Genomic DNA, 26,611 nt, shown 5'->3' on the forward strand with positions numbered 1-26,611 from the left:
ATCGCTCTCATTTGCTGACATGGCAACAAGCGGCGTCAAGTCGGCCACAGTGAGCCAGGACAACACCGGAAATTAGGTGGATTTACTGTCAAAACAAAAGCGGAATTGTCTCGCGCTTGGAAAAAAGCGGGGTAAGGTGAGATGGGGGCTATTGCAGGAGCAAATAGTCATAGGATACTGTAAAGAAAAATAGAATATCAATAAGACAACTGGGGGCTATTTAAACATAATGCAACAATTTCAACACTAGAATGTGCTAAGTAGAAAGGTATGATTGAAAAGTAGAAAAAAAAATGAACTACACCATTGTGGTAAGAATGGTGTAACAGCAATAGAATATACTGACACACAGAAAAAACAAATGAAAAATGTCAGATATGAAAACACCAAAAATTATAAAATGTATAAATATCAAGATGTGATTTTTTTTTAACCTTTGTTTCTCGAGGAAAAGTCAACTGAGCTCCATGCTCTTTTCCAGCAACACCCTTATTCAAATTCCTACAATTACACATATTCAGACTGGGAGCAGTCACAGTCTTCTACAGGTGGAAAGAAGCAGTTGAGGGTTAGGTTTGCAACATGTTTGACAAAAAGGGTTTTATTTTGAAAATTCAGACCGGAAGTCCGGCTGTTTATTGTGGCTAACCTGACACTGGTTATGGTAACGAGGTGCATCTGCGGTAGTTGAGTCTAGGTAGACGTCTGCCGCCGTTAAAGATCGGACAGGAGCCTGGGCCGGACTCAGCGCATAGCCTCAATGGCCACGGTGCCTACCGCGTGAAGAATGGGCTCCACGGCATCACAGCCATGGCCAGATCGACGAACAGAAGCGCCGAGGACGGGGAGTCACGGGTGTCCGCTCCCACGGACCGCGGAGAGCAGCGGGACCTCGCCGACCCCCGGGAACTGTCTCTGGAGGAGGTGCTGAAGTCCTACGAGCAGCCCATCAACGAGGAGCAGGCATGGGCGGTGTGCTACCAGTGCTGCAGCGGGCTGAGGATGCCCCGCCCGCCGGCCGGTAGAGTTTACCGGGTGAAGGACCCGTCCTCCATCCTCCTCCACAGAGACGGAACCGTGTCGTTACAGCTGGAGTCCCGACACAACGGTAGGACAGCTGTCCGTTTGTGCTTCTCTAGTTGTTCATCCCCAACTTCCCTCTGCCCCGTCCCTCGTTTGGAGACTGTCACGCCAAACTCTTGTCAAAAATATTGCACTTTAGTGTGACCTTGCTTATCAACAAGGTACATACCCCTTGAAATATGACTCAAGATCATTTCTGATTCTTTAGGAGCCACTCGTCAATTCGGCATACATATAATCCACAAAGCAGCAGTTAATTTGAATAAAATGTCAACTTTTTCAACTGGTTCGACCGTTATTCCTACAGTCTTCCACCAAAACAGACCGCGGTGGGCGGTAGCGAGCAGTGCGAACCAATGCTAAACGTTAAAATTTTATTAAAATAAGTGCTGCTTGGCTGATTATGTAAGGGCAGAATTTAAGAGTGACTCCTAGTGTTTCGTCAAATATCTTGAGTCATATTTTATTAGGCATGAACCTTTGCCGAAAAGCAAGGCCACGTTAAATTACCCGATTATTGTTTGGAGTCTGGCTTCGAGTAACATTCTGCCTCTAGGAGAGAAAAGGGTATCGGGGCTACCCTGTCCCGTGCCAACCAATATGGTATTCATTAATAATCTATCATCAGCTACATAATTTGTTAATTTTATTCAGCCTATTTGAGCTTTGGGTTCCCTTCACACAAACGGCCACAGTGTTTTGATTGTGACTGTTGGTGTTTTGTCGCACTCCGTCTTGCCAACAGGGATGACTTGGATTATGCCGGTAAATGATTAATTATTCATAGAGCACAGCTTCACCCTCGTATCCTCTCTTGGAGAGTCTGTTTAGAAGACTTCAAAGGGGCGGGTGGAAGCCCATAGGATTCACGCAGTGTTTTGATTGTTTTCCTCCACTGGAAATACCTGCATAGTGTCCTGTGTGGAGCAGCCTATGCCCTCACTGCGGGCCGGGGCCCAAGGAACCAGTTTCAGGAGTCTGCACCTGCCTAGCCCCACAACACATGCTGTTCTCACTTGTTTGGAGAGATGTGACCACCAAACTTTATTCAAAATCTGTTTAATATTTGCTTGCTGTCGATAAAGACGGTTTACATACCTCGTAGAAAATAACCTGAGAGGTTATACGAATCATTAGGAACCACTCTACACTTCGGCATACATCCAATGCCCCAAGCAGCACTTATTTCCTTTTTTAATTTATTTGCCTCTTATTCGCCCAGTCTTCTTCCATCAAAATAGCTTACTCCGCGGTGGGAGGTAGCGAGCAGTGTGAACCAATTTCAAAAGTTGCTATTTCATTGAAGTAAAGTGCTGCTTGGTGGACTATATATATGCCCCACTTTCGACAAAACTCAACTATTCCCCCCCAAAAAACTCTCAAGTCATGTTCTACCAGGTATATACTTTTGCCTATAGGCAGGCAACATTAAACTGCCAGATTTTTGAACGGAGTTCGGTGTGATTTCCTCTGGGCTATTAACTGCCAAGAAGCTAGAGTTCCTGACGGCGGTTACAGGTCTACTTAAAAAGACAAAAGGTAAAAAAAAAAAATTAAAGGAGAGGAGGGGAAGAGTTTCAGACAGGGCAGGGTACCACTACTACAATAGGAAAAAATGTCGCAAGCAGAAAGAGATGTTATCAAATTTCAGCTAGAAAACGGATAGTCTCTGCAGAACAGCACACCTGCGTGCTAATGTGTCGCCAAGCAACAACCGTTAGCTGCTGTCAAGAAAACTATGCTATCTCCAATCAAAGTTCACGCGCATGGCTCTGACGCACCTGCCTTTTCCTTCACAATTAGATTCCTTGCCTTCTGTTCAAGAACTATGTTGCTTGGCGGAAGAACAAAATTTAACCATTATTCGTCTATTACTAAATTACTTAAACTAATTTAGTGGCATGTAGTGACCTGGGTCAAATGAAACTATTCCTCATTTTGCTGGGGACTCATAACTCTCACCAAGAGTGTTGTTTATCCTAGTAGTCTTTTGTTTGTTTACTCCCTACTGATCCATAAGCAAACAGAGAGACCATAACTAAATCCCTCCACCACCATGCTATATCATTCTCCTATTGTGACTCTACCTACATTATTAATGCAGCTAGTCAGCGAGAGGACCATTTGCTTAAATTTGCTGTGAAGTGTTAGCGACCAACAACCTCCCAAAACATTAAGCTAGTATTAGAGAAGTTGACTTACACTTTTTTTTTATTGGGCCATTATTCTAGAGTAAACACACAGCTGAGATGAACAGTAATCCTAGGTCATTTTAACTTTTTATAAGAGAGTTTAAAGCAGTTTAAGGGCATTGCAGCAGCTTTATTATTAACAGGGACTTTAATTTTTATTGTGTGTGTTTTTTAATGGGCATTTTTATTACCCCGTAATGCAAACCTGGGGTGAGTCAGTCACCTCAGCCAGTTCAGGAATGCCTTCCCCGGTAAGATAAACACACACTGTGGTATTCTTCACAGTAAAAGACATGAGTCAAACACTTGAAAGAGGATCACCCCGAGTGTTGCACTTGCTACTTAACACTTATGTGGTTTTGTCATGTCGGTGTCAGCAGATAACCAGCGTGTTCAAGTTTTGATTGCTTTAAAGCTGCTGTAGGCAACATTTTAATGTGGAAAATCCAGCTGTCTTATCAGTCTAAAATGACAAAGTGAAGCCTCCCATCCCCTCTAATCTAAACTGTATTCTGCAAATAAAACTGGGTATACCACTACATCCCCTGATTCAAATTCAAATACATCAGCACTGTAACATGTCTATTTGCAGTAGGAAGCCCGTGCATGCCTCGAATCACTTTCTCCTCCCTGGACACCTAAACCACATCAGGTTGTTCAACAATCCACACAGGGGCGGGAAAGTTAATGTGAACCGAAACATGAGCCGGAGTTAAAGCTGCACTAGGCAAGATTTTGATGTAAATGCTTTAGTGCGGTTTTAAACAGACCGGCAACTGTCGTGCGTCATCGTTTTGGTTTTTTTTGTATTCAGATTCCTGTCTAAGAATGAGAACAAGATACCGATAACATGTTTGATTTTCTGTGCTGGTATCTCTGATAATTGAAATTTAACGACCCTTTTTTTTTTAAAGTGCAAATGCAGCGCTGTCTGGGTGAGGATCACTTTAACGGCACGAGAACCCCCCCCCCCCTCATTAATAGATGCATGACTAAGGAGGCCTAATGGACATCGCATTGTCCCTTGTAAAAAAAAATGACTGTGCTCACTGCAGCTGCAAAAGTCCCACATTAAAAGAAATGCACTCGCTCCTGGTGATTTCTGAAAGCTCCAGCTGGAGTGAGGGATAAGATTTAGGAACAACTTATAGTGTGTATAGATTCTGTTTTACAGGCTATGGAAAGGCATTGCAGGGTAAAGGTAAGAGGATGAGGTCATGGTTATTCACTGGGTACAGTTGAGGCCAATAGGAAGTCCAGCTACTATCATATTGGGTGAAAACCTCACATCTCCAAAAAAAAAAAAAAAAAGAGTTTATTCAATGAGGTTTTGAAAGGGTTTCATCAGGGGTTTGGAGGTTTTCCCTCAACCCATAGAGAAGCATGGAAACCTTCAGTGGATGATAAAACATGAATATCATCCCTGTGAGTTTATGCCAAAAAGTCCAACTACACACAGATGGATCTTTGAAACCTCAGCTATGTCAAATGTCCCCGCTTCTAACATCATTTACCAACCACAAAATTCCAGACCCACTTATATAAATAGGCTTAACTTGTGGGGACAAAGTGGAGCAGATATTTGGCCCATGTGATAAATTTATTAGACTAGGCTTAAAGGGAGCATAATTGGTCCCGAATGCTCTCTCATGTGAATTTTCATTTTTATTTTTCCCGATTCGGCTTCCAAATAGATCTCCAGTGATTCCTGTTTGATCTTTGCTCTCCATTTTATAAAGATAAAAAAAAAAAACGACAAGCTCCAAATTTTTGGACTCGCCCAGGCTGAGGTGTGGCGAGCCCAACCCGCTCACGCTCGGATGAAGCGGTAGTTTGAGGTGACGGCTGTATTCGTAAAATGTCGACGTTCCTGTTTCTTCTTCTTCTAATTCTTTAGTTGTTCTTTTTCTTTAATTCCATCCTCCTCCTCCCTCTCTCCCTCCATTCAGTCGCAGCCGTCGCCTCCGTTCCTCCCAGCCCCAGTTTTTTTTTTTTTTGCTCTCTGTCACTTTGTAGTTTCTTTCAATTTCATCTCCTAAGACCTTATTACCATGGCAACAGATGGCGAAGTCCATCTTTGGAGAGTGTGTGTGTGTGTGTGTGTGTGTGTGTGTGAGTGAGTGAATCAGGGTTATGAGGACAAAATCTTCTCCGTCATTAGCCTGATGAAACTGTGTGTGACTTGAAGCTAATGAGAGCCAGCTAACACCGGGGTGGGGGGGGGTGGGGGGGTTATTTCAAGGAGCAGCGTTACTCAGCCAGATCACTCTAAAAATATAATACAATAACTTCCCCTACTGTTGTTCATAATGAGAGAACATTGGTTGGTATAAGACATCCATAAGCACAAAGATTCAAGTTTAGTCTGACAGATTCATTTTGAATTTGCTATTGTTCTAGGTTCTAACTCAAGTTAACGAGCACCATTTAATACCTATGGGGCAGAGGAGGGGGCTGGAGTCACATGACTAGGACTCGAGTCAGACTTGAGACTTGACTTGACTTGGGTTCTGGTGACTTGGGACTCGACTCTGACTTGTACTCTGATGACTTGAAAAGGTTTCTAAAGTCTTGACTTGAGATCTTGTGTTTGTGTAAATGACTCAGATTGAAAAGTGATGAGATTTGTTCCAGCAGACGACTGAATTGAAATTCTGTTTTCTGAATTTGTATGGAATGATTGAATTTATTGAAGTTGAAACTTGATTCTAGAAATCAAACTCATGATGCTCTTACCAAGTTCTTATCCTATTAAAACCATATTGCATTGAAAAGTCCTAGATATTTAGTTTTCTTTAAGATATTAAATTGATTCTGGACTCTTGATTTGTTCTGACTTGACTTGCTGTTCTACATTTAGACTTGGGAGTTGACATTAATGACATGGACTTGACTTGGAGTTCTACATTTAGGCTTGAGACTTGACTTGGGACTCGAGCAAAGTTGACTTGCTCCCACCTCTGCTATGGGGGTGTTTCAATAAGCAGGATTACTCCGCCAAATAGCTCAAAATGATCATAAAATAAATTTTATCAATGAAATTTCCAATACCCACATTGAATGGCTATTGGTTCCTTTTCACAGTCATGCGGCCAATAGGGAAATCTTGTGCCCTGGACGTGTCGTCGATGCGGATTCCTCCTCTCCCCCTCTTTTGTGCTGACCGGCCCGGGCAACTGTGGGAAAACCGCGGTCGGTTACGCGACCCGACCCAGTATCTGTCCCATTATCCGAACCTGTCGGACAGGTTCGCAAGGGGGCTCGCGTTATCGTCCCCCCCCCCACCCCCCACCCCCAGAGAGTCTCTCCGCTCTCCTCCGGTGTCGGCCGCTGTCTTTGTTGCGCGTCTCTCTATTCAGACAGAGGGAACAGTGTGACGCTCTGTGTCCGTCTGCTCTCGCGTTCGAAAGCCCTCGCTCTCATCGCTTTGTTATCCACAGGAAAAGATGCTGTGACAGGCTGACCCCCCCCCCTCCAACCACCCACACACACACACACACCACCACCATGCCCAGGCCTCTTCTCTCTGTGTCTTTCACTCTCTCCACATCTCTCTCTCTCTCGCTCTGCTGTAACTTTCTGCTGATCTCTCCGCCTCGCTTTCTCTCGCTCCGTTCCTCTCTCTCTCTCTCTCTCTCTTTCTATCTCTCCGTCTTTGTCTCCGTCACTCTTTCTCTCTCTCTCTCTCTCTGTCTGTCCGTTCTCCCGGTTTCTCTGCAGTGAGAGCTGCTGAACGAGGAGTTTCAGGCCTCTCGGGTGTCGTTACTGACATCTGAGCCGGGGAGAGAAAGAGCTTTTTCACACACACACACACACACACATGCACAGGGCTGCGGCACATTAATGCATGGCCCGAGTTGTGACTGGGGGACACACGGAGTACAATATGTGATTTAATGACTCCGAGATTGAAATCGGGCCCCTCTCTCGCTCCTCTTATCGCGGCGATAACGTTAGCAGCACGGTAAGCCGAGGGTGGGAACGTGAGGTTTTTTTTGACAGTGAATCATATCCAGTCACATGCTGTACGAGTCTCAAGTACTGACCTGCTGCGTGTCTCTCTCTCTCTTGTCTCTAGCAGATGACACCGACGGGCCTCCCCTCGCACCCGTCGCAGAGCATCAGGTGAGCATCCGGGCCCTCGGAACACTCAGAAGAGGCATCACTGTCAAAACGGTGGCCGGTCGTAAAAAAAATACACACCGTTACGGGCTTTATGGAAGCTACGAGCTGACTTAAAGCCTTTCTTTGCAAAGTCATGCGTTTCGGGAAGAAGTCATCGGTGTTTTATGGCAATATTGAGTCATGAATTTTTACCTTGCACTTGTTTTCCAAAACGGAACAGGGTCTAACACCGCCATCCCCCCTCTTGGCATACTGCAGACTTAACGTTAAAGCTCATCGAACAGCTTTTCTTATTCATTCCTTTCTCTCATTTCATCCATCTTTATTCGACGTAAGGGCAGCAGGTGATTGGTTGAGCAGAGAGGAAGCCTAGTAGGTGATGGATTGCTGGTTCTATCCCCAGTTCTGATGGTGCCAAAAACACTGCTGAGGGGAACCTAAATACAGTATATAATGTGTATCAACCTGCATTGGACTGCCATTGAAAAGTGGCTCACATTAGTTAAAAGGCTTTGATACAATCTCACATGCACAGTCAATGTTGGATCAAATAAATCAAGCAATTTATCCAATTGACTGGACAAATCAAACGCACTATAAAAGCTTGTTATATCAAACTTATAAATGTTTTATGTCTTTGTCAACCATGATGAATAAGTCAGTCTCCAGCCATTTGTTTGTTTGTTTATTCATTCATTCATCTGTTCATCACATGTGATATCTCAGATGCCTCTGATTGGATTTGAACAAAACTTGGCGGAATGATGCATCTCACCACTGTGTTCTGGTGCTTTTCACATTACACTGATTAGCCCAAGGGGGATGCTACATGTTTGTTTATTTGTTCGCTCATTCGTATGTTTATCTCACATGATATCTTATTCATCACTGTTTGGATTTTGACAAAACTTGGGGAAATGATGCATCTCACCACTTTGTTCTGGGATTTTTTTTTTACTTATACTCATTAGACCAACAGGGGTGTGAAATCATTTCTTTGTTCATTCATTTGTCTGTGCAACACATATGATATCTGATTGGATTTTGACAAAATTTGGGGAAATGATGCATCTCACCACTGTGTTCCAGCACTTTCAAAATGACACTGATTGGCCCAAAGACGGCGCTACAATTACAGGTCAAAAGAAAGTGACATATTTTTAACTTATTGGCTCAGAGGGGGACTGCCATCTGTGGCGGAGGACATGCTTACTGTTTCTTTTCTGCTTCATCTGTCCGACCCAGCTGGTCCAGTCGCTGGGCGTGGCCATCTACCGGGCGCTGGACTGGGGGCTGGACGAGAGCGAGGAGCGCGAGCTGAGCCCGCGACTGGAGCGCCTCATCGAGCGCATGGCCGCGGGGGACCAGGGCCCCGAGGGAGACAGGACGGCCGGGAACGGCACGACGGACGAGGGCTACAGCGGACAGGAGGAGGAGGAGGAGGTGGAGGAAGAGGAGGAGGAGGGGGGAGCGACGAGGCCGGTGTGCACGTTCCTCCAGGTGATGGCGCTGTGCGCGTCTCGCCTGGCCAACCCGGGCCTGGCCCCGGAGCACTACCAGGCCGTCTGCAGGGCCCTGTTTGTGGAGACCCTGGAGCTGCAGACCTTCCTCATCAAGATCAGAGATGCTAAGGAGGTGCGTTTGGTTGGATTGTTAATCGATCATTCATCATCACTGGTTTCCATAATAATACATTCCGTTTTGGAGTAGACATGGATAAATGATCTATGATGATTAATTTCCAAATGTTTCGTGTTGAAATTTAATTGTAAAAACTGAATTTGAAAGGGCATTGAGGGTTCGAATTTTTACCTCAAACTAGTTTGAAATAAAAGCTGCAATAATGACCAAATTCAAACTATTACAGTCACTTTCAAATTTGTATTCAATTCAAATTTCAATTTAAGCATAAAAAATTCAAATAAATGCTATTCCAATTCAGTTTCTGCTGGCACTAATTTCTGCCCATACTTTCATCTGCCTCTGCCTCTTTCATTCTGTTTTGTATCCTTTGGTACAAAAGCAATCACAGTTTCAACTCTCACTGAAAACAATAGGTACTGCTAGCAACAAGCCAAAGGATAAGTTAAAGGACGAATGCAGAAGCTTTTTTTCTCATAATGTGACAAGTGTTTGGAAGAAAAATGAGACTAAATTCAAAATGTCATGGTATTCCTTTAAATGAGAACAGTAGTTTGCAGTGTTTGTTTTTTTCACATGGTAATCAAACTGTGTTTCAGTCTAGTTCTGACACATCTGTTACCACCAGAGTAATGTGTTCAGATCACAGGTGGAATCCAGTATCTAGCACAAATGCTTTTGATGTAAAATGCAGTGATAGAACTTACTGTATCTCCTGCACAAATCTCTGGGGAAACTCCAAAGGGTGAGGCCCGGGAAATGAGTTTTGAAAGCCATAAATCTCAGAACCTGAGTCATTGGTCGTGATCAGCAACCCTGTTATGGTCACTATGGGCTCTGAAGCAGTACAAATCTTACTTATTGCCCCTTTAAGACCATTGCTGCAGCTCATACTTCTGTTATGTTACTGTTATCACTGTTGGACAGGTGCAGCATTGTAAAAAAAAAAGTTTGTTTTCAGATGCTGAAGAAGATCAGAACCGAAGAAACTCAGGAAGACAGATCCACGGCCGAGCTCGACGCGTTGAAGCACACGGACTGGGTGAGATGAGGGGACAATATGACAGTATGTCTCATTGGAGAAGGCAGGGTTGTGTAACGTGTGTGTGTGTGTGTGTGTGTGTGTTATCCGTCCCGTCCCAGGCACGTCTGTGGGTGCAGCTGATGAAGGAGCTGAGGCAGGGGGTGAAGCTGAAGAAGGTGCAGGAGCAGCCTTTCAACCCGCTGCCCACCGAGTTCAGCCTCACGCCGTTCGAGATGCTGATGCAGGACATCCGGGCGCGCAAGTTCCAGCTACGCAAAGTCATGGTGAGAGGGAGAAAAACCTGACTTTTTAATATATATATTTTATATTTACAGTTTGTTTTTGAAGGAACACAAAGGCTTTTAAACCTGCAATAAGCAATATCAGACCTTATAACCAATCCTGAAGCTAATGTGTGCTATGTGGAGATTTCATTGAGACATAATGATATAAACCAATATCCACACAGCAGCCAGCTGTGTTGCTGTTTTCACCTCTTTTCTAAAGCTTGTTGTCATATTCGGTTCCTGAACGAAGCTCCTCTCGGACCATTTAGAAGCTTTTCATGTTTTTTAAAACTAGCTTGTCTCCTCCCATTCCTGGAAAAAAATTCTGGTAATGGCGGATTCAATGAAGCGAGCGAGTGAACTTGTTAAACTAGTAAACTTGTTACCTGCCTCTTCACTTGTCACTGTGGGACATGTAACCTTCAGCAGGAGAAAGATCTGGCAAAGTGAGACTGGTTAACCCATGACACTTTATGCACGGTGCTTTGCGATGTTTGTCCTTGGTAGGCCTCCGTAGTGCAGCGGCTTTGCTGTGTGTTATTTACAAATGTGTTGCTGTCTCCGATGCCTTGCAGTGGTCGGAAAAATGTGGTTATCGCAGCTTTAATTTGCAAAAATGATCCATTAAGTAAAGCGCAGTTCTAGTTAAAGGGGCATTAATGAATCTATGACAGTTATCGACCTCTATGGACGACCAGTAGGAACAACAACACTGATAGAACTTGTCTCCTCTTCCACAACAATCTGGCACAGACCGACATAATGACACAGTAAGAGACAAGACCTGGTTAGTATAGTTGCAGTTGCAGTGCTAAATGCTAAAAATTCTGTATAAATAATAAAGTCATGAACTCTTTCCTTCCTTTTCTGCAATCCTCACCCTCCTGAAAATGTATTTGCACCATCATAGAGTGTGGTGAGATGGCCCTCTGGAAATGGGGCATACGGACTCAGAGGGCAGACAGGAGCGAGACTGTTGTGACTCCCGGAGTTTGTCATTGAAAGACCTTGCTGTGCTCGCCTTCCCCTTTTTCATGCACTGCACTGTGCCATATATATACTAGGCTTTGTTACAGGTAATAAATATGCCGCGTATCATCATATATGTGACAGAGTGTCACCTTGAGGCCAGTCAGACACAGAATTCAGCCAGGAGACAAATGTTAAGAAAGGGTTTTTATGAGTGTCTAAGCACTAATGAATGTATATCACTATTACTATGCAGTAACATTATAATTACTTCGCTTTAAAAATCTTTCAAGTGCCAAGACTTATTGCATCTTACTGTGTTATTACAGATGGTACTTATTCATGATGTTCCTCTCTTGTCTTTCCCAGGTGGACGGTGACATTCCTACCAGAGTGAAGAGAAACGCCCATGAACTGATACTGGACTTTATCAGATCAAGACCTCCACTCAAACCGGTGAGTGGCCTTGACTGGTAGTAAGTTACACCAGCAATGTAGTAATGGAGGGTATATTCAATTAAATGGGAGTATAGTCATCCGTTTTTTCTGGGTATCTCCACTGATATCCGCTGAGGTCCAGTAGAGATTATTCTCCTGGGTTTCAGTGTCCCATGGTGGTCTAAATGCCGTTTCAGAGGCTTTTCCACCCTGACAAGAATACAATTCTGGAGGAAACACTGAATAATTTTTCGGATGGTTTTTTTTCCCATGAAAAGACATTTGAATATTGCCACAAAGCCACAGCCCTGAAAACCCATAACGGTTGAATCCTGCTTTTTTTTATCCTAGTCACCTCTCCCCAGATTTGTCAGGAGTGTGAAAGTCCTCTCCTCGTGTTTTCTCTCGCCAGGTGTCAGAGCGCAGCCTCCCTCCTCCCCCTCAGGAGCAGCAGTCCCTCCACGAGCAAGTCCTGGCTGAGATCAAGCAGGAGAGAAAGCTGAGGCCCGTGGTCCCGCCCAGCCCCAGACGTAAGGAACAAAGTATTCACCGTGGCCTGCTTTCCACTGCAAATATAGACACAGCTTGACACATAAACCTTCATCCTGATAGGGATGAAAGGGATTTTTTTCCCTATTCACCTGTGGTGCCTCACCTTAGTCAAAGTCTTGTGTTGAGAGACACAATGGACAGTTTTGAAGTGGCCACCGAGAGGCAGTGTTGAATATTCTACTAACTGTGTGCATTTGTCAACATAGAAAACCAGTTGGATGACAACTGGGAAACTATTAAGCTATTGTGTCCTTTGTTGTTATAGTAGCACAGTGCTGACATTAAGTGAAAGTTAATGATAGGGTTCATTGGGCTGCTCTTGATGGGTGTGTGTGTGTGTGTGTGTGGGGGGGGGGGGGGGGGTGTAAATTGCCTATATGCAGTCACTGCATGACTTTCAGTTGGACCCATGTTATGCTTTCACTGTGCTTTTCAGATAACAAATGATATAGTGAAGGTGAGCCGACCACCCACTCTGCTAAATACTGACATCAGGGCTCACACTGTAGACTGCACACCCTGTACTGCAGCCTGTGAGGGTCGCACTACAGTCAAGTACTGCAGACTAGTTTGTAGGAACAAGGGAGTTTTTTTCCTTTTACAGCTAAAGTACATGTGGAGGTGGTATTGTATTTCATATATATATTGATTAGCTATTTACAGATCAAGGTCAGGGTAATGCAGTGTGTGGGCTGTGGATAAAGGTGGCTCATTTTGCCGAGAGGGTCAATACACACAGCACACAACCTAAACAAAACAAAGAAAACACTGATCAATGCCTTTACTGAAGAGGATAAACATGTTGGAAATGAGTTTTCCATCAGCCTCTCCTTCCACCATCTGCCATTACCAGAAAGCTTTAGCTCCGTTTGTGCTGGAAGAACAGCAGCCTGTCCTGTTTTGTGCTGTAAAGCAAGACAGCAGATTTCCCACCGAATCCGACCCAATGCTCCACAGTGTAAGATGTGTAGCATTGGGTCAGTGTAGAGGCTGCCAATCTTCTCAGCAGTGGTCTCATTTTGTTAATGGCAATTATACTAATGTCTTAAAATGAATGCGGTAAAGATTTAATGATGTTAAAGGAATAGTTCACCCAAGAATGAAAATTCTGTCATCATCTACTCACCCTCATGCCAAATGAAACACAGGTGGAATTTGTTAGTCCATATAACACACAGGGAGGTCGCCAGCACAACTTGGTAGCAGCCTTCTCCAAAACAACTGAAGTCAATGGGGACCTGTTCTTTAGAGTTCAATCAATCAGCTGTAGTTAAGATTTGATGGTGTAAATATACTGTAGGTCTTTTTGGAACTCTGAAGAACTGGTCCCCACTGACTTCAGTTGTTTTGGAGAAGGCTGCTATGGAGTTGTGCTGCAGCCTCCCTGTGTGTTATATGGACAAACTTCACCTGTGTTTCAACTGGCATGAGGGGGAGGAGATGATGACAGAATTTTCAGTTTTTGGGTGAACTATTCCTTTAAAATGCTACACATGGCACCTTTTTTCAGTCGAAATAAAGAAATAGAAAAAATAACCGAAAAATGAAATGCTCACATCCAGAACCACTCTGCATATTCTCAGTGTATCTGACGTACTTGTTCCCTTGTTGCCGTGTGGCTTTCTCTTCTCCCCAGCGTTCGGCTCTCTGCCCTGCCTCGCTCAGACGTGTCCCTGCAACGCCAAATCCACCTCGTGCATCGACCTGTCCGTCTCGGAGCCGGGGCCCCGGCCGACGTCCCGCCCCCGCGTCCTGCTCAAGGCCCCGACTCTCGCCGAGATGGAGGAGATGAACATCTTCGAGGTGAGGCTGCCGAGGAGAAAAGAAAAGGAGTCATTCTTGTCGTCTCCAAGGGCCGGCTTTGAGAATACAAAGCGTGCGCCGCCGCGGAAGAATGTCAATGTTCTAGTCAGTGTTTCAGATCTGAAGTGGGCTAAAGATGCGTCTGTGCAGCTGCAGAATGGCACAGTGGGTGGATAGTCGTGATTAGGGCTTAAGCGTTTCAAAAATAACATTCATTAGCCTAAGGGGAGCGCTACAGTTACAGGTCAAAACATTTGTTATTGATTGGATCATTCATGGGGGATGTCATGGTTTGTTTTGTTTTGGTTTTTGACATGGGGATAGTTCAAAACCATCCTTTCTTGGTAGCTTCCCCCCCCCCATCTTTCTACCTTTTCTTTACCTTGCATGCAAATATCTGTGAGTGAGGTTACAGAAAAGTCTTTCACAATAATGAAAGCCTCCCCTCTAGCCACTGGTAGGCACTTCACATCCGACGCTTGTCCTTGGCCTGTCGAGCGCTGTGCTCCCTCCGTCCAGCAGCACAGACGTTTAGTACAGTACTGTAAAATCACATTCACCACTTGAAAAGGAACCAATTTACAGCAGATTAGAGTTTTAGTCGTACAAACATTTCTCGGCGGCAGAGCTGCTCTGGAGGCAGAAATAATTATTGGTTGAGTTAAACCTCAGTGGGCGGAGCCAAAGAACCACAGTTTTTCCGGCTAAGTAACATTAGACTGAAGCCCAGTGAAAAAGACAAGAGGTAAGAGAGGAGGAAGCTAATATTATGAAGCCTAGCGCTCTGCTGCTAACTGAAAAATGCTATCTAGCCATACTAAGTTACCTAGGTTAGCTAGTTAGCCGCTTCAAACTAGCCATACTAGCCTATAGCTAGCTAGGAAAGCTAGTTAGCTAACCTGCTGACCTTCCAAAATCTTGAATGTCATTCATATTTTTATGTATATTTTGACCAGAGTTTTGTCCTCGCTATTTTTGCTAGTTAGCCAACTTCCGAACACTCTGAGAAACTGTGGTTCTTTGGCTCCGCCCACTGAGGTTTAACTCAACCAATCAGATTATTTCTGCCTCCGGAGCAGCTCTGCCTCTGAGAAGCTAAAACTCCCATATGCCAGTTTAAATGGAGGAGCATGTGTATTTCAGCTTAGTGAGTTGACACAGAGTCTAACATGTTACATAATGTACCTCTACTCTTCCTCCCACTTGTTCTATCTCTCCTGCCCTTCACCTCACCCCTTCATTTCCTTTCTTCCTCCTTCCTCCCTTTCCTGTCCCTCCCTCTACCCTCCGCCTCACCCCTTCTCCACCTCCAACCCCCACTATCTCCACTCCCTCACTTCTCCTCTTCCTCCTCCCTGCCCTACGCCCCCACACACTTCCCTTCCCCTCTTCCTCCTCCATCCTGCCCTCCGCTCCCTCCTCCTTCCTCCCATCCCCAGGAGGAGGAGTCCCCGGACGGCGGGGAGCTGCGGAGGACGGAGAGCTCCCCCACGCCTCTGAAAAGGGACCGCTCCTTCTCCGAGCACGACCTGGCCTTGCTCCGCGGGGAGATGCTCCCTTCGCTGTCCGCGTCGGGCCAGCTGGGCGGGGCGGTCCGGCTGAGGGGCGAGCGGCCCCGGGCCCAGACGCTGACAGGCGCCGGGCCGCCTCCCACGCACAGAGGTCAGTAGCGTAAATGTAGACCGCCCATCCCGGCAACGGCTCCTCGGTTATAAAGGGTTCTTTCTCTAAATAGAGCCGCAGTGACACAAAGTACCCTCTGATTTGTGGGATTCCTACAGGTAATGTCATTTCTGGAATATCATGGAATTTAAAGAGGTGCATTCCAGAATTTGTTCCAGAATGTATTTTCCAACTTGCTTCACGCATTCATCGCATTAGATGGTGGTTTTCTTGCTGTTTTTCTCCACAGCAAGCCCAGCTGTAGTGGAAACCAGACTGTTTACCACTTCAGAAAAACAACAGTAATAAACCAGGAATGAAGAACATTAGTTATACAAAGTTATGGAAAAGTCTTGGAATTCCATGGGCCACATCAGGGCCACAGGCGGCAATGGTCAGTCCGCACAAATAACCCAGTGCAGGTCTTAAAGTTTAATATTTCCCATTTGAGCATGTTGCTATAGAGAAAACCTTTATAAAAAAGGGTTCTTTATAGCATCCGGAAAGGATTCTGATGTGGTACAAGGCTAAAATACTGGGCAGTCGGGTGGCCTAGTGTCCTGTAGCTGACCCCGACCTCTGACCTTTGACCTCCCTGTACAAGGCAAGAGAAAAGAGAATTTTCCTATGAGGATCACTAACGTAAAGGATCATTTCCTGGTAATCTATCAAACCCTTTTTCTTAAGAATTGAGATCAGTAACTTGGTGTTTTAGGGCTGGATTACATCCCGGATAATAGGGATGTAATTTTTGTGTTTTTTGATAGATAACAACTCCTCCGTTTCACACCAATGGACTGTTTACATTGGCTGCAGTTTTACCTCTTTTCCTACAGAGGGAGACACACTGTCACACTGTACTACAACCACAGGCATGCCAGCCTACAGCTTGTGGTTTTCAAGGATCTGCACATTCACACTCTTTAAAGGATTTAATGAAACAGTGAACAAGATGTGCATGATTTCACATAAATCTGCCAATAAACTGATATCCAAGCTTATTCCCACAAAACCAAAGCAATGCAGTGGGTATCAAAAGTCTCCACACGCCCGCTCAAGTTTTCTAGTTTTTATTGCCTCGAGGCTGGAATGAAAACCCGTTCAATCAGCCTTCTTTTTTTTCCTCCGCTTTCATTTATACATCATAAGCAAAGTCAAGGCAAAAGCAAAAAGACTACAGTGTGTTAAATTAAAAAGCAAAACACCTTTGGTTGCAGAAGTGTGCTCCTTAATTATTGTGGCTTTTAATGAAGGTGAACAAAAAGTCTGATTTGGCTTTCATGTGTCGGGGGCCTCAAGGCAATAAAAAAAAAAATTTCAAAGGGGCGTGGAGGCTTCTGGCTCCGAGGTGAAGCTCCCCCGCCCCCCCCCCCCGAGAGCCGTTCATCAGGAGTAATGTGTGTCCAGCGCGGGGTAAACTGCTTACAGCGCTTCGGTCGCAGCGGGGGTTGAGAGGGATTACATCCGCCGTGTAATTGAATCGGAGTGTTGCGGATGGATTCTAATCAACTTATAAAAAGATGTGCCGATCGAGTATGACTCAGTAAAGGGGGATGGTGGAAGCTAATGGGTTTGAACGGGCTTGGAAGATGTTTTCTTGCAGTTTCTCCCTGCCGTTATCATGCGTTATTATTTATGATGCAGTTTCCCCGCTCCGCCAGCAGGGGGGGGAGTCTCGAGCCCTAACCGTCTGAATCCGAGGCCCGTAAAGCCTGTAAGCCCGCAGCTGATCCAAACTCTATGTACTGATGATGTTTACCCAGCCGGTTGTAGCCCGTGTTTGCTTTCCATTAAGAGCCGAATCGACACCTTCCATTTGCAGGATTGAAGAGGCACCCAATCTCTTTTGTCTTCGTCACACTTGCATAATTTAAAGCCCCTCGCCCCCCCCCCCCCCAGGGGTTTGCCGAGCGGGACCCCCCCCCCTCGCTGCGATCTGAGTTACAGAAGATTCAGATTAATAATAGACGGGCCCCGGCGTTAGTGTCCGATGCCGAGATCTGAGACTCTCTCTCTGCTCTCCTTTCTCATTTTGATTCCATTCGATCTTATATGTTTTTTTCTCTCTCTCTCTCTACGTCCCGTTTCCCCTATCTGTCCCCCCCCCCCCCCCCCCACCCCCTCTCCCCCAGCCTCGTTCCCGGTGCACGGCTGGGCGCCCCCCTCCCCGGCCCGCCTGTCCCTGAGCTCGGTGGACGAGACGACGGAGGGGCCCGGCGCCGCGTCCGGCTCCAGGGCGGGGAACGAGCACCAGTGGATGGTGAGTTTGAAATCGGAGAGATCGGAGACTTCGTGATGTCACTTCCTCTTTAACACAAGCACACGTACTGTATAGCCTCATTTCCACAGACAACATTATTCCACATTAACATTATTTCCACTCCCTCAGCTGAATTCAAATCCCTTCCCTTGACATGTTATACTTCAGTTTGATGTTTGATGTTTTCCTGGTGGTCAGTGGAAATGTGAAAACCAAGCTTTCTAGATGTAACGACCCCCCCTCGTCAACCTCCTCTCTTCCTCTGCTGACGGCCACGCTCAGGAGGAGTTCAGCCACCCGGTGGAGAGTCTCGCCCTCACGGTGGACGAGGTCATCAACGTGCGCCGCGTGCTGGTGAAAGCCGAGATGGAGAAGTTCCTCCAGAGCAAAGAGCTCTACAATAACCTGAGGAGAGGCAAGGTAATGGGATGGAAATCTACCGATGCCCTTTCTCTCTCTCTCTCGGTGCGGTGTGCTTTGATAGACTCGGTAATTGTGTGTGTGTGTGTGTGTGTGTGTGTGTGTGTGTGTGTGTGTGTGTGTGTGTGTGTTTTCAGGTTTGCTGCTGCTGTAGAGTGAAATTCCCCCTCTTCTCTTGGCCATCCACCTGCTTACTGTGTAAAAGGTGAGAAATATTCTCCTCACCATTTATATGAATTCACAATGTTTAATTCCTATCATTGGTAACACTTCTATATTAAGTGTTCATTAACTAATGTTAACTAATGCATTAACTAATATGAATTAAACATGAATAACAACATTAACAAAGATTAGGTAATGTTAAATGCACATGAACACACTATACATGTTGCGTAATGCTTGTTGTGATTCACTTTAGTTATACTTTAGTTAAGTAATACTACTTTATGCAGTTGTTTATTGTGCATTTAATATGAACTCATCTTTGTTAATGCCACTGTTCATGCTTAATTCATGTTAGTAAACATTAATTAACATTAACAAACATGTATAACAACTAGGGCTGGGCGATATGGTTGAAATCAATATCATGATAATAAGGATTTTTCTTGAAATCAATATATATCACAATATGGTTCATGTATGCAAAATAACGTTGTATAATCAAATTAATGTTCATCTCATTGAACCGAATGGTAATGTTAGGTGTGATGTCAAACAAAACGGAAATATTCAAATAATATTCCTACCATACCTCATTTTATCAGAGTTTTTATGTAAAATTTGCTTGTCATCATCAATTCAGACAGCAGAAATGTGTGTCACGATATTAAAATATCTTCATATCATCATATGATTCCACTGAAAGACGATAAACGATAATATTGAATTATCGCCCAGCTGTAATATGTGCATTTAACATGAACTAATCTTTGTTAATGTTGTTATTCGTGTTTAATTCATGTTAGTAAATGCATTAGTTAACATTAGTTAATGAATATTTAATGTAGTGTTACCACATCATTAGAGAGCTTGTGTGTAAAGGGTTTCATTCCAAAATGCTATCAATTTTTTTTTTTTTTTTTTTTTAAATGGTGGATATCGCCTTTTCAACAAACTCATCTTACGTTCACTCATGATATGTTCATTAATGTTCAGGCATGCTGGTGTGTTCATTCATGTTATTTCCCTTGCAGATCTGTCTGTGGCTCCTGCAGTGCAAAGGTAACTTGCATGACTTGTGTGTGTGTCGCACTGATGCCAATGCATAGTCATGTTTTTTTTATTTATTTTTTTTAGAACGCTTTCAATGCCCTGTGCTTATTTGCCTCGCTATTTGCTTTATAAAGCGTGAACAAGAACGAACATTTCCTAAATGGGATATTTCACCATAAAATATGTTATTTGTAGTATATTGTTTGGTGAGGTGGCTGGTATTTCTGCAGATGTTAATTCTTTTGTTGATTTTTGATTTGTTGCCCCAGTCCCCAGACCGTGTGGATGTGTGGTTCTGTGCTCTGTAGGTTTGAGATTTTGGGTGTTTGTGTGTTGTTTCTGTGCTTCTGAATTGTTTATTTTGTTTTTTCTTCCTTTTTTGGGGGATGCTGTGACTCCTTTGTGTTGTTTTGTACTGTGAAACATACTTGTGGTTTGTCATTATTGAACTGTTTGGGATAGTTCCTGTATGTGACTGTGTGATATTAGTATGTGATATGTGTGCTGTGATCATGGACCAACTGATGACTGTTGGTTAATTCGTGTGTGTAGTGTGGAGTCTGTCGTTTGTGCCTGTTTCCAGTCTTATTGGTTTTGTTTGTGGACTCTGCTGTTCAACCTAATTCCATTAACTGTTTGCCACCAAGTCTCCTGTTCTCCCCTCACAATGCACTTTCTGTCTTTTCTTTTCTCTCGCGGCCCAGATGAAGATCCCCTCCAAGAAGATGGCCCACATCCCCGTGTACACCGTGGGCTTCCACAGCACTCCAAAGAGCCACGGGCACAAAAGCCAAGTCTACAAGTGAGTCTGTGTTTGTTGTGTGCCAGGGAGAGGAGAGTTTTGGAATTCACCTATGCCAGAGGCTGGGTTTCCATCCAAGTATTTTTTTTTTATGCAAATGATGTGTTTAGTTAGAGAAACTGAAACTGCAGGTCTGCTGCAACTCTCACTTCTTTTAAATCAAGGACTGAAGGCTTTTCTGTTTGCCGCTGCCTTTTATTAAATCAAATAATTATTCATCTCTTACACTGCACTGTAACTTTTATTCTTGTATTTTATACCTGTCTTATTCTATTTTAGCCTACTTTTGTTTTCTATTCTCTTAGCTCTTTAATGAACTTTATTTCTATTGTTATTATTTAGGGGGTTTTATTTTACAAAACTATTCATCAATTGGCGTCAGGAACAGGATCCCAACAGGAGTCTAGAGGAACTCTCCACTCTGATGGGATCCACAAACCTGTATTGAGAACTGAAGGATTGCTTGAAGTTTATAATTGTAATTGCTTAGCTGATCTGTGTACTGTTCTAAAGGAACATTTGACAAGTCCTATAGGGGCTGTAGGGCCTGCCTATGCGGCGGGGTCAGACCACCGGAAAGAATCTAGGCTCCTTCTAAGAATCCTTCATGATCTCATCTAAATTTCTTTTTGAAAGGAAGAACTGAGGGAGTTCTCTTTCCGAAAAGTTATAGCACTATACATATTTTTGTCCGGTGAGGCCGAGAAAATGTCTTTTAAGTTGTGATTATCTTTGGAGAGGTAAGGCACACTTCATCGTATACTGGTTGACAGTGGCACCAGTGTGAGAGTGATGCAATGCATTTTGCTTCTTCTTTTATACGAATTCTATCTTTTTCACTTGGTCTCGATGCTTTTAATGTTTTATGTAAAGCACTTTGAATTGCCTTGTTGCTGAAATGTGCTATATAAATAAATGTGCCTTGCCTTGTTAAATCCAAGGACGAGCGCACGCCTCACCTCAAGAACGCAGGTTAAATCTAGTTAAGTCCCTCCCCCCCCTCCCCCCCCCCCTCGCTCCCTGCAGCCGCTGACTGCTAACCTGCTCCAACCTAAAGCAGAGGCAGCCTCCGTTTCACTTCAACCAATAGGAGATCGCACACTCAATCCAATCACCAGCCTCTCTCTCTCTCTCTCTCTCTCTCTCTCTCTCTCCCCTTCCCATCCCGTTGTTATATAACGCGCGCAGTGCCTCCTCCAAGGCCTCTAAGCAGCCGTTATGTAATAATTAACCAGCCGTCTTTAATATCCTCACTCCTCGCCCTGCCTCACGCGACGACGGACGCGGGAAAGAGAGTGCGCGGAAGGGGGGGGGGGGGGGGGGGGAAGAGAAAGAAAGAGTGAGAGGGATGGAGAGGGGGGGGAACATGTCGGCATCGGGTGCTTGATCTGCCGCCCAGCACCTGTCGTCCCTACCCGTCCACGCCAGAAAATAGCGGGGGTTTCATAACGGCAAATGTTTGGCGTTATTTTTAATCAGAAAAGCTGACCTTAATCTTTGTGTTAGTTGACGTTCGTCCCACACCGCTTTACACATTTCATCATCATGTGCCGGGTTTATATTCACTCAGAATGCCAGATCATAAAAAAAAAAAAAAAAAAAAAAAAAAAAAAGTGCAGCCAATTACGCCGCTCTCCCAGATGCTCCGCTGATTTTTTTTTTTTTTTTTTTGTAATGCGCCGAATGGGATATGTTTCAGTTTATTGTTTTGATCGCAGCTTGAATGTTAATCGGGTTGAAGTGCATTTTTTTTTTTTTTTTATGGGACAAGACAAAATGACAGCAATGAACAAAAGGACAGAAAAATAAGACGTGAGAGATGAAATTTTAGAAGAAGAAAAGTGGCTGTTTTTGAATGTGCCATTGGTAAATTTGTAGGTTTTGAATGACTTTCTTTTGTATTCTTGTGACCAGCTTTTTCCCCCCCTTTAAAGGAATAGTTCACCCAAAACTGAAAATTGTGTCATCATCTCCTCCCCCTCATGCCAGTTGAAACACAGGTAAAGTTTGTCCATATAACACACAGGGAGGCTGCCAGCACAACTCCATAGCAGCCTTCTCCAAAACAACTGAAGTCAGTGGGGACCAGTTCTTCAGAGTTCCAAAAAGACCTACAGTATATTTACACCATCATTTAGTGCAAATCTTAACTACAGCTGATTGATTGAACTCTAAAGAACAGGTCCCCATTGACTTCAGTTGTTTTGGAGAAGGCTGCTACCAAGTTGTGCTGGCAACCTCCCTGTGTGTTATATGGACTAACAAATTCCACCTGTGTTTCATTCGGCATGAGGGGGAGTAGATGATGACCGAAATTTTCATTTTTGGGTGAACTATCCCTTTAAAAGACCCAATCCTTGTATAACTTAACATGAGTTTGATCCTATTTACTATGACGTTTACTATGAATTGAACTGAATAAAGGTGGATAAACTGTATTCCTGCAGCTGAAAAAGGCGGGTAAACTCGACCAATAACATCTCCCCGTCTCCCCCCCCCCTCCCCCCCGCCCAGGTCCCTCCGCAGCCTGTCCCGCCGCTCGGTGGAGGAGGAGTTCCCGCACCTGTACGCGCACGGCGGCACCCTGCGGGACGTCTGCGCCGACTGCACCAAGTTCGTCGCCGACGTCATCTCGTCCAGCCGCCGGAGCCTGGACATCCTCAACAACACGCCCAAGAGGGAGAGCAGAGCCGCCGCCCCCCCCCACCACCCCCAGACTCAGCCTCACCCCCACCCCCACCCTCCTCCTCCTCCTCCCTCTCCGCCTCACCCGCAGCAGCCTCACGCGTCGACGCCTTCGAGGATGAACAATGTGACCCAATGAGAAGACGGACTGTCGATTTACCCACATCTCACACACACACACACACACACACTGCTGCACTCGTTTAGCCGTGCACACGCAGAAAAAAGGAGGGGTTCCTCAAGGGTTCTTTGGTTAGGGTTAGGGGTTCTATATAGAGCTGCAATGACTCAAAGAACCCTCTGATTGGTTAAAATAAAAAATAAAAAATGGTCCAATGTAGAGCCATTTGAGCATGGTGCTATAGAGAACCTTTTTAAAAAGGGTTCTTTAATTCACCATAAAGGGTTCTGCTGTGGTACAAGCCCTATAGAACCACTTGCCGGTGCTGTATGGAACCCTTTTCTTTGGTCAGAGTGTAGCTGCTCCCACCCCACCCACCCACCCAATTCCCAGCCCCTTGCAAGTACTCCATTATCCTCCATACCTCACCTAGCTGAAGTGCTTGTGCCCACACACACACACACACACACACACACACACACACACACACACAAAGAGCGGCACCCCCCCCCCCCAGGCTCTCTTTTCTTTGTCGAGGTTTAAGTAGGAAGCAGTTCCCATCCCGTGTCTGCCTTATCTTTCGCACCACGACTCCAGTTCCCAACGCTCCCAGCTGGAGAGAGCGATGAAGTGAGGGGAAGAAGAAGAAGAAGGAGGCAAGCATATGGGGGGGGGGGGGGGGTGATTTGAGGGGAATAAGAGCGGAGATGTAATCCTAGCATTTTAGCTCCCTGTGTTTTTTGCCATGAATGTAACTTTTACTCTTTAAGTGACACCAAAAGAACACACTGTACAGTCGTAAGCTCGTACGCCCGCGTCGTAAAAAAAGTTTTATTTTTTAATCGTCCAGAAAAAAAAGGGGGGATTCGTATCGAGCGGCTGCTGCGTTAACAAGGTCTATTTTTGATTTTTGATTTTTTTTTTTTGGGGGGATGTGCTCGAAAAGATGGGAGGTCCAGCCGGAGGGGGTGGGTGGGGGGGCGGGGGGGGTACGACGGCGGCGACACTGTGAATGTAACGCGGGTCGAAGCTGCTGGCCCGACGCAGAGGGAACCGAGCAGATGAAGCTCCCTTCTCTCTCTCTCTCTCTCTCTCTCTCTCTCTCACTCTCTCTCTCACTCCCCATGGACGCTTGCAATCTGCTCTGGTTTTTGTAAACACTAAGCAAACCTCAACTGCAATAAAAAATCTAACGACAAACACGACCACGCCGTGTCTGAGAGTTTTACTGTCCCGGGTTCAGCTGTTCCGTGTGTGCCCACATGAAGGCCTCGGCGGTCAGAAAGCTGCATTTCAATAATAAACGGGAGTATAAAGGGGAATATTTCAGTGTATGGATGTTTTACTTTTCCTGTTTGTCACTGTCTTGTCTCTGCTGACCCATTTGTCAATATCAGATGTGAAAGAGGAAGAACAAATTCATCTACACTTGGAGGCTAATTGATGCTCTGATAAATGTCTTTATTGGTTAAAAAAAAACAACACATTTCAGAAAGTCTTCATGGTTACATTACAAAGAATCAATGAATTCTAAATGGATTTACAAAATGGCAATGGTAGTGGATTTAGGTTTTGGCAGATTCAGTTCTGATTGGTCTGACGATTTTTGTTTATCATCTTTTTCATTGAAAACAAGTTAGTAGTAACAATGTTTCAATGTAACAATGTTTCAGTGGTCACAGAATACAATAACACAAGCTGTCAATTTTTATGTTTTTATGCCTTTAATTCACTTTATTCCCATGGCTGCCATTTTGAATTTACGTCAACTCATGGTGGGATACACTATCCAGAAAATGACACACACACACACACGCACATATATATACTGTATATATATATAGACACGCTTTTTTTTTAACTAGTCTCCTCTCTCGCTGTTTAAAAGCAGTCCCCCCCCACCCCTTTCCTGAAAAGTTGATCATATTGGCGGAATCAATGAAGCAGGTTGTTAAACTAGTAAACCTGTTAAACTAGTTAACTTGTTAAATTAGTAAACTTGTTAAAATTGTTAAACTAGTAAACCTGTTAAACTAGTAAACTTGTTAAATTAGTAAACTTGTTAAAATTGTTAAACTAGTAAACCTGTTAAACTAGTAAACTTGTTAAAATTATTAAACTAGTAAACCTGTTAAACTAGTAAACCTGTTAAACTAGTAAACCTGTGAAACTAGTAAACTTGTTAAATTAGTAAACTTGTTAAAATTGTTAAACTAGTAAACCTGTTAAACTAGTAAACTTGTTAAATTAGTAAACTTGTTAAAATTGTTAAACTAGTAAACCTGTTAAACTAGTAAACTTGTTAAATTAGTAAACTTGTTAAAATTGTAAAAAAGTAGTAAACCTGTTAAACTAGTAAACCTGTGAAACTAGTAAACTTGTTAAATTAGTAAACTTGTTAAAATTGTTAAACTAGTAAACCTGTGAAACTAGTAAACTTGTTAAATTAGTAAACTTGTTAAAATTGTTAAACTAGTAAACCTGTTAAACTAGTAAACCTGTGAAACTAGTATACTTGTTAAATTAGTAAACTTGTTAAAATTGTTAAACTAGTAAACCTGTTAAACTAGTAAACTTGTTAAATTAGTAAACTTGTTAAATTGTTAAACTAGTAAACCTGTTAAACTAGTAAACTTGTTAAAATTGTTAAACTAGTAAACCTGTTAAACTAGTAAACCTGTGAAACTGGTTAACTTGTTAAATTAGTAAACTTGTTAAAATTGTTAAACTAGTAAACCTGTGAAACTAGTAAACTTGTTAAATTAGTAAACTTGTTAAAATTGTTAAACTAGTAAACCTGTGAAACTAGTAAACTTGTTAAATTAGTAAACTTGTTAAAATTGTTAAACTAGTAAACCTGTGAAACTAGTAAACTTGTTAAATTAGTAAACTTGTTAAAATTGTTAAACTAGTAAACCTGTGAAACTAGTAAACTTGTTAAATTAGTAAACTTGTTAAAATTGTTAAACTAGTAAACCTGTTAAACTAGTAAACCTGTGAAACTAGTATACTTGTTAAATTAGTAAACTTGTTAAAATTGTTAAACTAGTAAACCTGTTAAACTAGTAAACCTGTGAAACTAGTATACTTGTTAAATTAGTAAACTTGTTAAAATTGTTAAACTAGTAAACCTGTTAAACTAGTAAACTTGTTAAATTAGTAAACTTGTTAAATTGTTAAACTAGTAAACCTGTTAAACTAGTAAACTTGTTAAAATTGTTAAACTAGTAAACCTGTTAAACTAGTAAACCTGTGAAACTAGTAAACTTGTTAAATTAGTAAACTTGTTAAAATTGTTAAACTAGTAAACCTGTGAAACTAGTAAACTT

The 26,611-nt window shown here is 43.6% G+C and overlaps 1 protein-coding gene across 2 annotated transcripts; it reads left to right on the forward strand.

Moving 5' to 3' along the window:
- Positions 1 to 729: 729 nt before the first annotated feature.
- Positions 730 to 23,841, forward strand: spire2 (spire-type actin nucleation factor 2). 2 transcript variants are annotated; one of them, XM_071542016.1, is made up of 15 exons: positions 730 to 1,108; positions 7,357 to 7,400; positions 8,646 to 9,035; positions 10,003 to 10,083; positions 10,185 to 10,349; positions 11,691 to 11,777; positions 12,172 to 12,289; positions 13,948 to 14,114; positions 15,554 to 15,776; positions 17,909 to 18,036; positions 18,319 to 18,456; positions 18,594 to 18,661; positions 19,656 to 19,683; positions 20,379 to 20,476; positions 22,991 to 23,841. In XM_071542016.1, the coding sequence occupies exons 1-15, from the start codon at positions 811 to 813 to the stop codon at positions 23,298 to 23,300; spliced, it is 2,343 nt and encodes a 780-aa protein (XP_071398117.1). In that variant the 5' UTR covers positions 730 to 810; the 3' UTR covers positions 23,301 to 23,841. The 2 variants fall into 2 exon arrangements, with proteins under 2 accessions (XP_071398117.1, XP_071398118.1); XM_071542017.1 differs by having other exon boundaries at positions 18,322 to 18,456.
- Positions 23,842 to 26,611: the final 2,770 nt, after the last annotated feature.

This window comes from Centroberyx affinis, unplaced genomic scaffold (assembly GCF_046629955.1).
Source record: "Centroberyx affinis isolate AG114_WGS23_722 - 3 ecotype Tasmania unplaced genomic scaffold, CSIRO-AGI_Caff_v1 ptg003990l_1, whole genome shotgun sequence".
In the NCBI taxonomy this organism is placed as follows: Eukaryota; Metazoa; Chordata; class Actinopteri; order Beryciformes; family Berycidae; genus Centroberyx; species Centroberyx affinis.